General features: G+C 33.2%; 2 protein-coding genes across 4 annotated transcripts; both read right to left on the bottom strand.

The window, feature by feature from the left end:
• Window positions 1-701: 701 nt before the first annotated feature.
• On the bottom strand, window positions 702-9358 carry LOC123704436. 3 transcript variants are annotated; one of them, XM_045652827.1, is made up of 7 exons: window positions 9250-9358; window positions 6718-7705; window positions 6390-6498; window positions 5676-5851; window positions 4879-4991; window positions 2628-2783; window positions 702-1834 (listed from the first exon to the last, which is right to left on the bottom strand). In XM_045652827.1, exons 2-7 carry the CDS (start codon window positions 7668-7670, stop codon window positions 735-737), a joined length of 2607 nt encoding a protein of 868 aa, XP_045508783.1. In that variant the 5' UTR covers window positions 7671-7705; window positions 9250-9358; the 3' UTR covers window positions 702-734. The 3 variants fall into 3 exon arrangements, with proteins under 3 accessions (XP_045508783.1, XP_045508782.1, XP_045508781.1); XM_045652826.1 differs by lacking the exon at window positions 9250-9358 and adding an exon at window positions 8329-8394; XM_045652825.1 differs by lacking the exon at window positions 9250-9358 and adding an exon at window positions 7806-8033.
• A 2380-nt stretch (window positions 9359-11738) lies between these two features.
• LOC123704454 lies at window positions 11739-17676 on the bottom strand. Its single transcript, XM_045652843.1, has 4 exons — window positions 17319-17676; window positions 15959-16083; window positions 14881-14977; window positions 11739-14182 (listed from the first exon to the last, which is right to left on the bottom strand). The coding sequence occupies exons 1-4, from the start codon at window positions 17527-17529 to the stop codon at window positions 13524-13526; spliced, it is 1092 nt and encodes a 363-aa protein (XP_045508799.1). The 5' UTR covers window positions 17530-17676; the 3' UTR covers window positions 11739-13523.
• Window positions 17677-17846: the final 170 nt, after the last annotated feature.

Consider the following 17846-nt stretch of genomic DNA (forward strand, 5'->3'; position numbering starts at 1 on the left):
TTCTGTAGATTTGCGCAGTAAATATTAATATTGATTTTTGAAGTGAAACTTCTTTATCGGGGTTGAAAAAAAATTTAGTGTAACATTTTTTCATTACGCGTGACATTTTTTCATTACGCGCCATCTTTTTCTTATCCCTACCACGCGTGATTCCACGTATTTCTGTAAAGTTGCATATAGTAAATTATTTTTTGAAAAATAAGGTCATAAAGAAGTTTCACTTCTTACGTGTGTAGACTAGTACACGCACACATGTTTATAATCAAAGCCGGGGCGAATTGTAACTACTACACAATATTACTATTGTAGATTACATATACATTTTTTTAATTTTTAAAGCTAATTATTTAAAAATCTACGTGTTAAACATTGCTTTTCTTTTTTATATATGTGTTAGCACACACGCAGCTCCGCGCGGTTTCACCCCTCGTGGCTCCACCCCTGTTGCTCGTAGCGTGATGATATATATTATATAGCCTATAGCCTTCCACGATAAATGGGCTATCTAACACCGAAAGAATTTTTCAAATCGGACTAGTAGTTCCCGAGATTAGCGCGTTCAAACAAACAAACAAACAAACTCTTCAGTTTTATAATATTAGAATTTGATTAAAATTTAGAAAACGCTATTTTTAAATAAAATGTTTTAACAATAAAACTATGAGTGTTAATGTTTATGAAAATCCATACAATTATTTACTTGTTCTGAAAATCATTGTAATATTTTAAGATATTTAATCTCGTTTTTTCTTAAACTGTAAAATTATATCATCAGCAGATCTCTTTAAATTATTATGCGTTATTATGCTCGCATTTTCATTTGCTACGTTATCTGTATCATTATTTTGTTTCTTGTCTATGATTTTTATATTATCTGTAATAATTTTCGCGCCACTTTTAATGACGTTCGTGGAAATTTTACTTGTAGAAATACTTGGAATAGAGTTTATTTCTTTTGCGACTGTAATTTTTTTGTTACTTGGCGCAATTATTTTTATAAAACGCGGTATGGACGTGTCTGAAGGACCGCCATTTTTTAATTTCAAAACATCCGATGGACTTATTTTAATTGTTTTCTTTAAATCTGCGTTTATTTTATTTAGAGCTGTTATATTATCATTTAATATTTGAATTATTTGGTTACTTTTTTTAATAATAACAGGCGTTTTTGTACTAATACTTTTATTGTCCACAACTTTAAAACCTGACAAACTTTTAGTATCCAAAATGTTTATTTTTAACGGATTTTTATCGACATTTTTATTTGTAATTACATTATCTGTAGATTTTGAATTTATACTATCTGTGGTTGTTATTTTAACTGGCAATACATTTGATTTAGTAATTATGACAGGCGTATGTTTTTCTATCAACGTTTTTTCTTGATTATCTTCATTTTTCTCCACGATTTTTTTTTCTGATTCCGATACATTTGAATTTTGAACATTCTTCCCTGATTTTTTCCGCTTCCCTTTCGCGGACACATTGAAAAAAATAACTTTTTTCGAACTCGTTTTATTCTTTTCATCTTTAGCTTCACTTTTAGACTTTTCGCCGCCATTTTTATTTCTTTTTTTCACGGATAGCGATTCGACATTAATTTCACCTTGCTGATCTTTAACTAGGATGTAGTCTTCGAAACTTTTCTTGACATTTGTTCCCGTTAATAATTTATTCGCGATCGCTTGTGAGAGATCGTTTATCTTGAAGTCTGCTGTGAGTGTAGCAACACTGTTCCCTGAATCGTTAGTTATTAGAGGATCGGCGCCATATTTGTGTAGTGTTTCTATTATTTCTAGGTAATTTGGCGCTATTTTATTCCTGTTGCCAGATACTGAAAAAATAAAAATTGGATATTAAAAATTAGGAAATATACATTTGATACTTAGTTTTATAGCATTAAAATGCTATGTATTTATAAAGAATGAGAAATGAAATGAGAATCATTTAAAAAATTTACGAATTTGAAAGACGCGGGTTCGAATTCCGCCTCGATATCGATTTTTTTTTCTATTACGATATAAAATAAGATATGAATACAATATTTTTAAAAAATGTTTGATTACTAAAGCTGACTCATTAATATAAGACCGTATGTGCCGAGCACACGCGTCAGAAATGAAACTTCTTTGTCAAGATTCGAAGATGAATGAAGAGGAGCGTTGAGAGTAAAATTTCATGGCAATATCGTCACGTCATGGAGTAAGGCGACGGATTTTGGTATCTTAGAAACTTGCCAAAGAAGTTTCACTTCTGACACATGTGCACATACGCTCCTCTTTTTTAAGGTTCTTTTTCGTGTCTTTGATTGAGTGTACATCGAATAGTGCTGTGCCGATAATGATGCAATTTTTATATCTTTTCTCTCGTCAAATATGTTTTTCTTTCTTCTATCTTTTCTTTCTATAATTAACTAGCTTACTGCCCGCGGCTTCGCCCGCTTTGTCTAAACCTAATAAATTATATACTAAAACCTTCCTCTTGAATCACTCTATCTATTAAAAAAAAACCGCATCAAAATCCGTTGCGTAGTTTTAAAGATTTAAGCATACAAAGGGACATAGGGATAAGGAACATAGGGACAGAGAAAGCGACTTTGTTTTATACTATGTAGTGATTATACTCACATTCAGCCTCAGTGAACGCAGTCCTGACAGCTATATACAACGCAGTGTTGCCACACGTTGGCATTTGAACGTTTATACTGTGCGGAGCTGCTTGCAGTAGTGTGGCAACTATTGTCTGGTCTCCCTTCATGCTGGCTATCATGAGGGGTGTGTAACCTGTAAAATTTAAAAATAACATTAAATTATTTAGTTGTTAGTAACACTTTATTATAGAAAAGCAACGAAAAGAAACTCGTATATCTATACTTAATATTATAAAGCTCAAGTGTTTGTTTGAACGTGCTAATCTCAAGAACTACTGGTCCGATTTGAAAAATTCATTCGGTGTTAGATAGCCCATTTATCGAGGAAGGCTATAGATATATCATCACGCTAAGACCAACAGGAGCGGAGTCACGCGAGTAAAACCGCGGGGCACAGCTAGTGTTTGATATTATGTATATTTTATACCATTCATATATATATTACTAGCTTTCCACTCGCGGCATCGCCCGCGCAGTCAAAGAAAAACCCGCATAGTTCCCGTTCCCGTGGGATTTCCGGGATAAAACCTATCCTATGTCCTTTCTCGGGTATCAAATTATCTCTATACCAAATTTCATGCAAATTGGTTCAGTAGTTAACACGTGATTGAGTAACAGACAGACAGACAGACAGAGTTACTTTCGCATTTATAATATTAGTATGGATTTTTATAGCATATAAATGAGATTATTTTTAAGGAATAGTAAAAATTCGATTACGAGACGGGATTCGAACCCGCGTCATTCGCTTTAACGTGCCGAATTCTGTCTCGTGATTGATTTTTTTTTTTCTCTTCTATATTATATACTAGCTTCCACCCGCAACTCCGTCCGCGCGGATGTCGGTCTTCGCGTGGATGGTTTATTTCTCCATTTTGAGTAACTCTGACAATGATATCTTATAAATATCTATTGGACCCAAATACGGCTAGGCCTATAATAATACGCAACGTGTGTTCGCGGTTCTACAGAACAACGTCTATGGATAAAACTGAAAAATTAAGATTAATTTTTTTCTACGTATTTTTTCAGGATAAAAAGTCCTATTTTATGCCCAGGATAATAAGGTATAATTTTATACCAAGTTTCATCGAAATCGAACCGTTAGTTTTCACGTGACGCCTGAACATACAGACAGACAGACAGACAGACGACAAAAAATTTTTTAAACACATATTTGGGTTTGGTATCGATCCAGTAACACCCCCTGGTATTTATTTTTTCAATATTTTCAATGTACAGAATTGACCCTTCTACAGATTTATTATAATATGTAAGACTAGCTTCCGCCCGCGACTCCGTCCGCGCGGATGTCGGTCTTTGCGTGGATGGTTTATTTCTCCATTTTGAGTAACTCGGACAATGACATCTTATAAATATCTATTGGACCCAAATACGGCTAGGTCTATAATAATACGCAACGTGTGTTCGCGGTACCTACTACAGAACAACGTCTATGGATAACTGAAAAATTGAGATTAATTTTTTTTCTACGTATTTTTCCAGGATAAAAAGTATCCTATTTTACGCCCAGGATAATAAGGTATAATTATACCAAGTTTCATCGAAATCGAACCGGTAGTTTTCACGTGATGTCTTCACATACAGACAGACAGACAGACAGACAGACAAAATTTTTTTTAATCACATATTTGGGTTTGGTATCGATCCAGTAACACCCCCTGCTAGTTATTTTTTCAATATTTTCAATGTACAGAATTGACCCTTCTACAGATTTATTATATGTATAGATTCATTACCATTGTATGAATTTGTATGTGTCCATAGCATACTAGACTCACAATAGCCTATTAAATGTAAAAATAATAAAATATATCCGAGCGGCGTTGTATAAAACATTCATTGAAATTAACACCTTATTTCGCGGCAGTAATGTTCAAAGTGTATTGTATCGCTCATTTAAAAACTCTGCCTTATACACGTGCAGGCAGAGTTTTGATGAGGACATAATATATATATTGAGTGTAATTGTTAATCTAATTGTTGAAATTGATTATTTTTGACGTTATATAAATAACAATTTGCTAAAAAAAACACATAATATATACAATAAAATAGTTTTGCTGAATGCTATTTCCCAAGAATTCAAAATCAAAACCGAAAAATTTCAACCTACATATTATATGTATACAAAACAACCCAACTATTTAAACACCTTTCACGTCACGAAATCAAATAAAACACGATTTAAACCCGTCAAAACTCACCAGCATCGTTGCACATTTCTCCCATCTTATTCAACAAGTATGCAGCCAGCTCTAGGTCAGATTTTTCTTCCAAATCCGGTCTCCACAATTCCTCTTCGTCTTGAAGTATCTTTCTGAAATTATTGAGGCACATTTAATAATATAACAACTACTAGCTTTCCGTCCGCGGCTTCGAACGATTTGTCTAAATCCTAATAAATTAAAAATTATGTACTTTACTCTTGAATAACTTTATCTTCTAAAAAAAGTCGCATCAAAATACGTTGCGTAGTTTAAAAGATTTAAGCATACAAAGGGACATAGGGACAGAGAAAGCGAAATTGTTTTATACTATGTAGTGATTTGACAAGTCCTTTGGCCAATCAATGAACTAGCTAGTCATTCAATCAAAGGGCAGATTCAACATGATGACAGCGACATATTCATCTACACAACACAAATAAAAAATATATATCTCTTTCCTTATGTATACCAATAATAAAATTGTAGTGTCTCTTTTTTAATATTGAAAATTAAAATAACCGCTATTTATGAAATGCTGATGAATGTATACACGGTACACATACCAAAATTGTAATTTTTCCAATTTTTGTCTGTCTGTTAGTTCTAGCTAATCTCTGGGACGACTGGACCGATTTTGACGGGACTTTCATTGATAGACAGCTGATGTTATATGGAGTAACTTAGGCTACTTTTTATACTACAGGAACATTAGGATTAAAACGACGCGTGTGAAAACGCGGGACGCGGTCAGTTTAAATTAAAAAAAAAAAAAAAAAAATATCTCTTTCCCTCACCTAGCGTTCCCTTTACAATAATCTAATATAACTTGCACACATTGTACACTTGTGTCTGCGGCTAAATGTAGCAGAGTTCTCGCTTGATCGTCCTGTAGTAATACATCGGCGCCATATTGTAACAGTAGTGATGTGCATGCCGGCGCGTCCTTGAATATCGATAGTTGGAGGGGAGTCTGAAAAAGTAATATAGTGTTAGACGTAACTTTTGATTTAATAATAATTTTGTGGATGAATAGTTGTCACTTTTTCCTGTCAAAACATGCTTAGCTGTCAAATACTATAAAATGCCGCTTTCCTTTGAATCGTGGCGCATTCGTACGAATCGTGCCTAGGTGCTCGGACGTTGTTTATACGACGTTCGACCCAACTACCCTCACTTTACTAATAGTCGTTGACTTGCTGCGATTTGTTATCAACTACCTACATCAATTAGGTAGCTGTGTTGAATTGCAGTACATTCTTATTACATTCAAACTAATATTTAACTCTGCCTCGCCTGTTATTTCTTTTAATAGGGTAAATAATGCACGAAAGTAACTAAATGTAACAAAATAAATATATTTCGAGATAAACTTTCATGTGCCATAACTTTGATGTACATACTTCTAAAACAAAAATATATAAGAAGTGCAAATGGACCAGACCTACAAACATTTTTTTTTCAAAGACAAATAAACAATATCAAATGATTCATAATAAACATAATAATACCATAGACGCTCCTCCAATAACATCAATAGACGCGTTTCGACTTTTCAACAAGGCGCAATGTCTTTTTAGTAACTCGACATCATTGTTCATAACAGCTATGTGGAGAGGCCTGGAATGTGAAATAATTAATTCTAAACCTATTTCTATATAATTGAGTTTAATACTGTTTTACTAAAAAAATGTCTGTGTTGTCACATGAGCGACACTATTGGAATGAAGTTCTTCTCTTTTTGAAATAAGTATTAAAGGAGTAATAATTAAATAGATTAATAATATTTAGTACTTAAATTATAGATAAAACAAGTGAAGTTATTTCAAATATACTTACAAATTACCTTCTTGATCCGGTTGCAAGCAATACTTCCAATCTATATATGCTTGGTGCAATAACACTCGCTTTTTATCCTCCACCGACAACCCTCGTAATGTATTTGCAGTCGCTATATGGAAAAAATCCTCCGGCTTTTCTTGTAACACCACCGTACTACCATCAACCAACTTAAGTACACTTTGATGCTCGTTTTTTATACTCTCTTGTGTGTATTTATCTATATTCTGTAATATAAACGTTGGATTCTCCAAAATGTGCGGTATCTGACAACTTATCATAGATAGATTGCCAACGCTAGCGTCAGATATGTTACTATCTTCGTCTACGATTAATTTTAAGTCCAACAAGTTATCTGAACTGTTTTTTCTCACTTGAGTTTTTTGTACCACTTTGGGTTTCTTGGCTGTCGTCTGCGGATAGTTTAATGCTTCTTTATCATCTATTACATACGCTTTACACCGACTCGGCCGCTTTTTGCGACTTTTAGCACGAATAAATGTTTCCATATCACTCACGATTGTTTGACAACACTTTTCGGCTGTTCTATGTCTCTTCCCATCAGTAAGAAGCGCTAAAATAGCTTGAATTTTTACTTTCATCTCGTCAATTCCACACAACGCTCTCAAAATAACGTCATAATTCTCGTTACCAACTACTTTTGTTACTTCGTCCGAATCTAGTTGTATAGTCTTATTATCGAGTGTATAAGTAGCTACTGTTCTAGTAGAGTTAAATAAATTATTTAAATATTTATTCACGATTATTAAATTTGGGTATTCACCGTTCAACGGATCTTCCTCTTCATCTTTATATATTGTTTCCTCGAGGTATATTTTGGTATTCGACTTAAATGGGACCACAAATTCGTCAGTGGCAGAAGTTTTGTGGGAAACTGACTTTTTCCTTAATATAGGCATATTTTTAAGCAATAATTTTTGGAGTTCTGACATTTTCCAAACATTAATTGGGCAATTGCCTTACAATGCTGAATAAAGAACATTTATTATTAGAATCACTATTTACACGATCACATACTTTAATAATAATAATAAGTTTAAACACAGTTCATACTAAAATATAAATACCTAGGTACGATAAAACTTCATAAAACATAGGTGTTGTAAAATTCATCGGGGGTAACCCCCTTTACAACACAGCGTCCGATTTTGTGCCATGGCGTTTTTTTTTAAACAAATGACATTGACATTCTGCAGTTGCCAGCTTTATATATTTTTATAAATATTTGACCGTGATTTGACCACAGATTTGACCCAATTTCATCTAGATTTTGAATATTTTCGCTGCGTTTAATATATTATATAAACTGAATAGATATTACCTTCTTTTAAATACACAAGTTAACAATAAAATATTCCGGCACATGCGAACACTAAAATTATTATTGATGATTAAAAAAATAAATTAATATTAAATTAATAAAATCCATTTTAATCAACTTTAAATTAATTTATTAATATTGCTAGAATAAAGTCCACGGCTTTTGATACACATGTACCTAATCTTTTTTTTAGAATTTTTCAAGACTATTCTACATATTAAATGACTATCATAGTTCTTACACACAGTTCCTAGACCTATAACACTTACTATTAATTGGATCTCTATCGGCTTTATCTTTATCGGCGTGTTCGGCTTGCGGTGTGTATAACTTGCTCTGTGGTGCGTGTCGTTAATGCTAGGCCTAATGCCTAGGATATTGGATAGAACGCTTGATAGTAGGTACGTCAACACTTTACTCATTAGTACGAAATAAATTTTAAATTCAAATTCAAATTATATTTATTTGCAAGAATGTAGTTACAGATTCTATATGTTTTAATTACAATGTTATGTGGCTAATACATTCTACCCATTGATTGGGTGTGCAAATATTAATATTAGAATTACGCGTTTATATTTTTTTAGACACACTTTTGAATCGTGAAAATGTATAATTTTATCTGTGCACGTACATAAGACTATAATAATCTGGATTCTAAGTATAAAAGATAAAAACTATGCCTACTTAAATATTTTTATTTAAAAAAAAGTGAAATAGAGTACAATGAATAAATGGTTTATTACAAATTAATAGAACATTGCTTACAAATTCTAAAACGATATGATTAATAGTTTTCTCTGACTTCTGTACTTAATAGCATTTTTTAAAGCGAGAAAACAAACCATGTAAAAGTTATGGTGTGATCATATTTTATATTTACCTACTAATTTTAATGTTATTCATGAAATCAAAAAGGTCAGAAAAATATACGCACACACTTCTTTTTTATCATAGCTAAAGAAAAGAAAATCAAGTAGTTTACTAGCATGCCTTCAAGCCACACCTCCGTGCCCGTCGGAGTGGGGAGGGTGAGGTTTTTTTCGTTACAGAATTTCTGGATTCTGTCCCCGCGCTCAAAGGCCAAAGCCCGCGAACCAAAGAATATACTACCGCGAACGATATACAATAGCTTAAAATGTAGTTATATATTTTCATTTAAAATTAAATATGTAATATAAAAAACTTACCTATGTATTTTACATATCCTATCTCAAAGGTATTGCGTAAGATTCTTATCAACTGAAATCTCCATTAACGTATTAACTGTTTATTTTTTAGTTTCTATCTAAGATAAATTAAGTTTCGGGCATTTCACAAACAAGAAACATAGGTAGTGTTGACAATATAAAATTATAGTTTTTTTACAAGTGGTAACACTCATGGGAAGTCCCGGTCATAGACAAATACAATACATTTAATTCAAATAATTAAATTAAAATTTACTTATTATTTTACTTTAGTATTAGTATCATTACTTTTTGTCTGATTTATTATTATTATTATATTACGTCGTCAGTAATCGCATTTTACTTCTATAAATAAGTTATTTTTCATTGAAATTTCGCATACCTTTTACTATAACATTAGCAACAAACTTCAGTTATATGCGAAACTTAACACCCATAATTTCAGAAAATATTTATAATACCACGAAGTAATTCAACTCAATTTTGTCAACTGGCAATAATTGCTTAGGAAAATTGTTTCCAAAGGGGGAATCCCCGACAAATTATAGCAGAATACAATAAAATTATAAAGTACATAATCTGTCAAAATAGGCAACTGGCAAGTCAATGTTATGTGGCGACTGGCGTATGTTTGACCTTTTTCGTATGTCTTCACTCTTCAATATTCATCTATTTTCTTTCCAAATTTCATACAATTTGGTTGAGTTGTTAAGCTTTTTCACTACGAAAGTACAAAGTATAACATATAGAGGCTGTCGCGGACTTCGATGCGGTTTTTTTAATAGATAGTGTGGATGTTGTTGGGATGTTGTAGAAAGTTTGTATAGCTTGTTAACTTTGACAAAGTGAAGCCGTAGGCGGCAAGCTAGTGCATTAATTATAGGTAGTTTTTAAAGCAATTAGTTAAGTGTTAAATAATAACTATTGCTATCTATAGCCATTCATGTATACATTCTCAAACACAGAGTAAGTACCTGCGTAGTACACGTAGTATATTATTATTAGTCTGTGGTAGTACGTAGTCTCTCAGGAATTAGCACAAGTTCATTGATACACATTATTAATTATCTACCTATACTTATAATTTAATAAAGCTGAAAAGTTTGTTTGTTTGCTTCAACACGCTAATCTCAGAAACCACAGGACCGATTTGAAAAATTATTTCGGTAAGTATGAGATTCATCGAGGACGCTGGAACGCTAAGACCAACAGGAACGAAGCCACGCGGGTGAAACTGCGGAGCGCAGCTAGTTATTTTGTAAAGCTGAAGAGTATGTTTGAACGCACAAATCTCAGGATTCACGGGACCGATTTGAAAAATTATTTCACTGTTATCTAACAGTATAATGGGATAGATATCCCATTTACCAAGGCTATAGGCTATCGGCCCTACTAATAAAAAGTTATACAATGGATAAATTTCTAACATTTTCAACCATAGCTGTGTCCTGCTCTTGCTCACATGAAACGTCAATCATAAAAACAAGACAGGTTATTGCAATAAATAATCCACTGCATAGCGAATGGGTAACATTTTATTAGTAAGACCGTATATGTACCTATATCATCACGTATAGGCCAAAGACCAATAAGAGCGGAGCAATGCGAGTAAAACCGCGAGGCACAACAAGTAGCTCATAAACTATTGATACGCATTACACATAGGTACTTAATATTAAGAATACGTTACTAAATACTACTCGCTGGAAGAATCGTTAAACACACCACAGTCGATTGATTACCTCGTCTTTTCGGGCGTAAAGCTATGTACTTCTATAAAATTCTGTAACTTAAAATTATGACACGGTTATAACTTATCAAGACATAACAAAACTCCGTTAAAATTTTAATTATAAGAAAACAACGATTATTTAGTAATATCTTTATTATCATACAAACTAGAGAGAGATCATACAAATGATTTAAAAACAAAAAAAAACCAATAGTTTTTCGATTCACATTATTTATTTTCATGACTAAAGGCCTATTCAAACTAGAGCGGTATCCGCGACCCGCCGTGGGTAGCGGTATCCCGATGACACGCGATACTGGTAGTTTTCCAATTACAGCACTAGAGCCAATGACTTATTATACTAGTAGACGCGGCATACGCCAACATCATTGCACTAAAAAACAGCGTAATTAATACATACCTACTTAATAACGCATTATCTCCAATACAGTTGTTCTCTCTTTCACTCTCACGCACGAGACATAATACATGTCTCACTCATGTACTTCGTAATAACAACTGCCGATTAAATTAAAAAAGAACGTCCAGCCACGACGCTGAATGGTGCGTGACTAAGGGAAACTCGGGCACTTGGCTGAGTTTTTTCTTGCCAAAATAGAGAGCGGGTAACGTATCCAGCTTTTTTATATATCATAGACTAGAGCGCATTATGCGGCATAATGCTTTACGTTGAATGTTTCAACTACAGCAACGCTTCGCACAATCGAGCACTCTTACAAGCAATGCGCGTGATGGCAACACAGTGACAGAATTTTAATTTTTCCCCTTTAAATTCGGCATTGTGCGCCACAGAGTCGCATTATGCTCTGTAATTGGAAAACACTTATATCTCTTACGTAGTATATTATAGACTCTAATCGCGTTCCGATCTGAGTACGGTAGCGAACAGCTGACCGTTGTAGTTTGAATAGGCCTTAAAAATGTACGACAATAAGTCTGTTATATAAGACATTCTAGTATGGACGGGATTTTCCTATAATTATTTATAGTGAATTTAAAAAATATCTGAATTTTTGTAGAATATGAAATATACATGTTTTCTTAAAGTAAAAAAAAAAAAATATATTTTTGGAATTTATTTTTATTTTTTCGTAGACTTTTGTAATGGTAATTTAAAAAATATAGTCATTTTTGACGATATTTTTCTATAAGAGATACGTTTTTAATATACGCATATTTCCTATTTGTATACTTTTTTCATAGATACAGAAAAACTGTTTATACTTACATCTACATACAGAATAAGGCACTGTCTTTTATTTTTATTAAAAAAATAATATCATACTTGGTGTAAATACATATTATACGGTTTCTATTTTGACGGTTTTCATATTATCGAAGAGATACATATTGACCTAGTTAAAAAATATATTGTAATTGTAATTCGAGTAAGGCTGGTTGCATAGCTTGACCGACCATCAGTGCGTACCGTCGGTCCTGACGATACGCATAAACAATGTTTATGACACTAATACGCATGACAATACGCGTACGTATGGTCGGTCTAGCTATGAACGGTTTTATGAATTTCCATACATATGACAAGCGCGACTGACGCGGACGTACGCACAGATGGTCGGTCAAGCTCTGCAACCAGCCTAAGGCTTATTGCTATGTCGAATGACGATTGCAAGACGAATGTTTACATAAAATTAAAAACAAAACGCGCCGTTGCCGCTCAGTTGATACAATCAAGGTGCGGCAACGTCGCAACCATCGCTCGCCATGATTTTGTAGCGCGGAGCGTTATCCGCTTATTGTGCGGTGCGGCAACGTCGCACAACCGCTCAATTAAGTTTTATAGATGATAGACGGCAAATATAAATTTTCGTTTATCTTCTTGATTATGTTTACATTCATTATGAATAAACACATTCTATCTCTTTCTGTAACACGAAAAATAACTCTTGTCGTTTCTCTCTTACTTTATTTTTCTGAATATCCAATTTCAATCAGTCAATTCTTTTTTTAAATAAAGTTTCGGTGGGAAATTTTCTTTTATTTTAATTAATCGATTATTAATTTATATTTGAGCACTAAAATTATGCAGTCTTTTTTAATTATAATACCAAGTACGGCACAATATTTTCGATTCAATGAAAATAATCTAAAAAATTAAGGGCTTATTCTAAATAACTATGTATATAAGCAATATAATATAGTTTATATTATATAGGAATTAAAAAAAAAATAATAACTAGGAGGTGGGTATGTCGTATTTGCGCGAATACCAAGTAGGAAGTAATTATCTAAAAATGTAAAATGTCCGAGCGGCTTTGTATAAAACATTCATTGAAATTAACACCTTATTACGTGGCAGTAATGTTCAAAGTGTATTGTATCGCTCGTTAGAAAACTCTGAGTTTTGATGAGGACAGTTTTTTTGTTGTTTATGAGTCTTACTTTTTATCGGAATAATATATGGTTTTATGTATATTCGCGCAATTAAAAACTAATAAGATCATATGAATACAAGAAAAACCTACAAAAATATTTCTATTCTTCTATACAAAAGTAAATTTTAAGTCTTTTCACTATCACAGTTTGCGCCATTTTCTATTCTTTCCCCTTTAAATATATTGTCTGTAGCAAAACTTGTATTTTCAGTACCATAAGCAACATCGTTATTTATATCACTAAAACTGTCAGCGCTTTTATTTCCCGCGCTTTTGTCTACGCTAAAGTCTGAAGAGGTGATATTTTCTTTATAGTCTATGGTTTCTGTGACGTCATTCGCTTCTCCATTGCTGTCATTTCTAAACTGACAGTCATCTGCATTTTCCACTTTGTCTATAGCATATTCAGTATTGCCAGCCGTCATAATTGTCGTCAAATTGCGCAAATAATTAGCCATATTCTCAGTAAGAGCTGACATAATCTGATTTTCGATGCTAATAACGTTTTTGTTGACATTTTCCGTGTCATTTTTAAGCAAATTCGCCAGTATAGGGTTCGCTTTTAACATTTCAGTGTTGCCCGGCGCGATTTCGGATTTCGCGTGAGTTCTCTGATGTAATAATAAAACGTCGGGATCTTTAAAACATTTGGAACATTCGTGACATCTATATGTTACTTTATTTGGCATGATTTTTCTGTCTGTCTGTTCATTTTCTGTTTGTATGGATGGATTTGAGTCTGTTTCGTCATGACTTGTGTCGTTTTGAGATGGTGACGGTTGATCTGGAAATAAAAACTCGATGTTATAGATTTTAATACTGGCAATATTATCTTATTTTCTAATTATTTGGCTTGTTATAAACTTAATGTAAGAATTATTTTAGATTGTATTGCATGTTTCACTCTTTCATAATATTATGTCATATAACTCGACGAAAGTAATTATTATTGACAGTTAAATGTATTTACACATGATTATTTTATTTCAAACTAGCGGTCCGCCCCGGCTTTGCCCGTGGTACATATTTCGCAATAAAATGTAGCCTATGTCCTTTCTCGGTTATCAAAATATCTCCATAACAAATTTCATACAAATTGGTTCAGTAGTTTAGGCGTGAATGAGTAGCAGACAGACAGACAGTTACTTTCGCATTAATAATATTAGTATGGATAATACAAATTCCAGAGTTAAAAAAAGAAACACATTTTTTGAAGTGAACCTTCTTTAGACGTGTTCAGAAATATCATTTAGGGTCGCGTCATGTCAATACCGTCACGCCAGGTGACGATTTTGTTATCATTGAATCTTGCCGAAGAAGTTTCACTTCTGACACGTGTGCTCGGCACACGCACTTTTTTATTATCAAGTTGTTTTCATAATATATTATTGGTAGTTTTTGTACAACATCTTGGACCTTAACTTAACAAGTATGTTCTATAAAGGTTATTTTACACAAAATATAATTGTATTTACTACTCACCTATATTGACTGCATTCATTCCAGTATCTGTAATGCCAGCGGCTTGCATCGCTAACATTGTCTGCACGTAGATAGCTTGCGCCATCTGATGGTGCATCTATAAATAATAATGCTTTTAGAAATGTACAAGGAGGCTGGGTTAAATATTAGTTTGAATGTAATACAAGTGATAACTGCGTTAAAAACATCCGACTTCAAACTTGCACTTGCAACATTTACAAATACAGACAAAAATGCTCATAAAATAAAAAACTACTGAGCCTATCCGAATAAATTTTTTATGGGACCAATTCGACACCATCCCGCATCGAACAAAAAAAGAATCACGTAAATCGGTTCAGAAACCTCGGAGTAATCGGTGTACATACATAAAAAAAAAACATACCGGCCGAATTGATAACCTCCTCCTTTTTTTTTGAAGTCGGTTAAAAAATGTACTGTGATTCTACACAACTAATTGATGTAGACAGTTGATAACAAATTACAGCAAGTTAACGACTATTAACAAAGTGAGGGTAGTTGGGTCAAACGTCGTATAAACAACGTCTGAGCGCCATTCATAACGAATGCCACGAGTCAAAGGAAGGCGGTATTTTATAGTATTCGACAGATAAGCATGTTCGGAAAGGAAATAGTGACAACTATTCATCCACAAAATATTAAATCAAAAGTTACGTCTGACAATGCATAATATTATAATAATCACTACATAACATAAAACAAAGTCGCTTTCCCTGTCCTTTTATACCTATGTATGCTTAAATCTTTATGTATGCTTAAATCTTTAAAACTACGCAACTGATTTTGATGCGGTTTTTTTTAATAGATAGTGATTCAAGAGGAATGTTTGGGATAATTTATTAGGTTATTGACAAAGCGGGCGAAGCCGCGGGCGAAGAGTTTGTTTGTTTGAACGCGGTAATCTCCGGAACTACTGGTCCAATTTGAAAAATACTTTCAGTGTTAGAAAGTCAATACATCGAGGAAGGCTATAGGATATATATAATCTCGCTAAGCCCAACAGGAGCGGAGCACTGCGAGTAAAACCGCGGAGCACAGCTAGTTATAATATACTCACACTAGTATCGACATTCAAAGTGGCCGGCCATGTAGCTGAGTTGCGTCGTTGCCACTCCTCACTTGGCGACTCTGACGGTAGATTCTGTGATGGCACTGCATCTTTTCTGAGCGTTCTCCATTGACCTGCAAATAATGAATAATAATTTATTTTACTGGTAAAACTAAAAAATATCCCTAAGATAATTTTACAACCTACATTAATCACAAAATGTTAACATTTTTGAAAATTTGTAGGGATCGCATGAAACTAAACGGGTTTGATAACCTCCTGGTAAATGCATTCATGCATTTATAAATTAATAAAGAATAGAAAAAGTTCGATCATGACGCGGTACTTGAACCCGCATCGAATTTATTCTATTCTTTCAGCTTTATGTGTCTAAGGGACACACCGCGCACCATCTATTGAGATGATTAACAACCATCTCAACCAATATGAAACACTTTTCAGTGAATACAATATTGTAACGATGGAACACAACCTTTTTGTTGAATTGGATATTTTTACAAAAAGGTTGTTTTCCATCGTTACAATATTGTATTCATACAATACTATGGAGAGAGAATGGCGTTATAACTAGACGCAAATCTAAAACAATTGTTTTATTTGCTATGTACGTTTAAACAGCTATGTTTTCAGTTATATTGCAAACAGTATACAAGTTTGATGTGCAATTGTGATATTTTGTACTGATAATTGAATTATATTCAATACATAAATGTAAAATTATCTCTTTTTGATTTGATTTGATGATTTTTCTTTGTAGTTGAATGAGTTTGTGATACCTACATGATAGAGAAGATTATTAATTAAACATATATAGAACATACAGAACACTTTTATAGTGTATAGCAATAGCCAAGTCAGATTTTAGAATATTATGTAAACGAATTCAAATTCTATTTTCGGTATTTGTCGGTTTTTCGACGAACACAAAGGGGCAAGGAACACGAATACGGGACTCGGGAGGTTCGTAGTGAATGTGCGTTAGCGGTAGAGCGCGCTATGCGTCCACGCTTGCAGCGAACATGCAATGAAAGGCAGAATGTTACATTGCATGTTACGTTTCACCAGTCTGGACCCGGCATTATACAACTCAGAAAAATGAAAATATCAATAGATAAAGTTTGTAAGTAGGTGGTAAAAGTGTATAGGTTTTATTTATGACACCTTGAATTATCATTTAGGGTGCTGGTAGGATTTCTTCTAATGTTTTGCTTCTAAAACTGTTATGATCAAGTTTATCTAAATAGAATGTAAATTAAAAGTAATTATTTTGCGCCATTTCAATCATTGTATCCTACAACGTAATTATCTTAAAGATCCTCATAAAAATACAACGTGCGTGTTTATTTACCTTTGTTTTTCTGACCACTTGTTATAGTATAATCATCCGGTTTAAAATGTAGGCTACACACTTTTGAATATTTTGTATACGGTTTTCCTCTTTTCAACACTTCATTCCATAATTTTGCTAATCCCTCGTCTCTAGGAAACTGGTGAAAAGAAACATTTTTGGCTTTTCCTGCCATTGACGTACATCGCGGCACTGTGCAATAATAAGGCATTTTGCTATCTCCTTAAGCTTCGTAAATCACCGGATAACATATCTAGATTTTATTTTACATAAACTTTACAACAGTATTATGGTATTTTTGATAAAAATAAATAATGTTTCGTGTAAACACAAATAATCTGCCGACATGATTGATAAAAAAAAACAAACCGCTTTTATTTACTGACACAGATTATTAAAATTACAAGAGTTGCCAGTTTCAATATTCAAAAAAAGAATACCTGAATTCTTTTTCATCTTTTCATCCTTTGAAAGATAAAGTTTATAAACGACATATTATTAGTTGAATGCTAGGCTAATAATTGATTA

The sequence above is a fragment of the Colias croceus genome, chromosome 29 (genome assembly GCF_905220415.1).
Source record: "Colias croceus chromosome 29, ilColCroc2.1".
Taxonomy (NCBI): domain Eukaryota; kingdom Metazoa; phylum Arthropoda; class Insecta; order Lepidoptera; family Pieridae; genus Colias; species Colias croceus.

Excerpts from the sequence above, each read along its gene's own strand:
- LOC123704436 (XM_045652827.1), bottom strand. The coding sequence starts at position 7,670 with ATGTCAGAACTCCAAAAATTATTGCTTAAAAATATGCCTATATTAAGG. Across the intron at positions 6,499-6,717 it reads CCGGATCAAGAAGGTAATTT|GCCTCTCCACATAGCTGTTA; the intron begins GTAAGTATATTT and ends TTCACATTCCAG. Across the intron at positions 5,852-6,389 it reads TTATTGGAGGAGCGTCTATG|ACTCCCCTCCAACTATCGAT; the intron begins GTATTATTATGT and ends TTACTTTTTCAG.
- LOC123704454 (XM_045652843.1), bottom strand. The coding sequence starts at position 17,529 with ATGCCTTATTATTGCACAGTGCCGCGATGTACGTCAATGGCAGGAAAA. Across the intron at positions 14,978-15,958 it reads CTTTGAATGTCGATACTAGT|ATGCACCATCAGATGGCGCA; the intron begins GTGAGTATATTA and ends TATTATTTATAG. Across the intron at positions 14,183-14,880 it reads AATGAATGCAGTCAATATAG|ATCAACCGTCACCATCTCAA; the intron begins GTGAGTAGTAAA and ends TTTTATTTCCAG.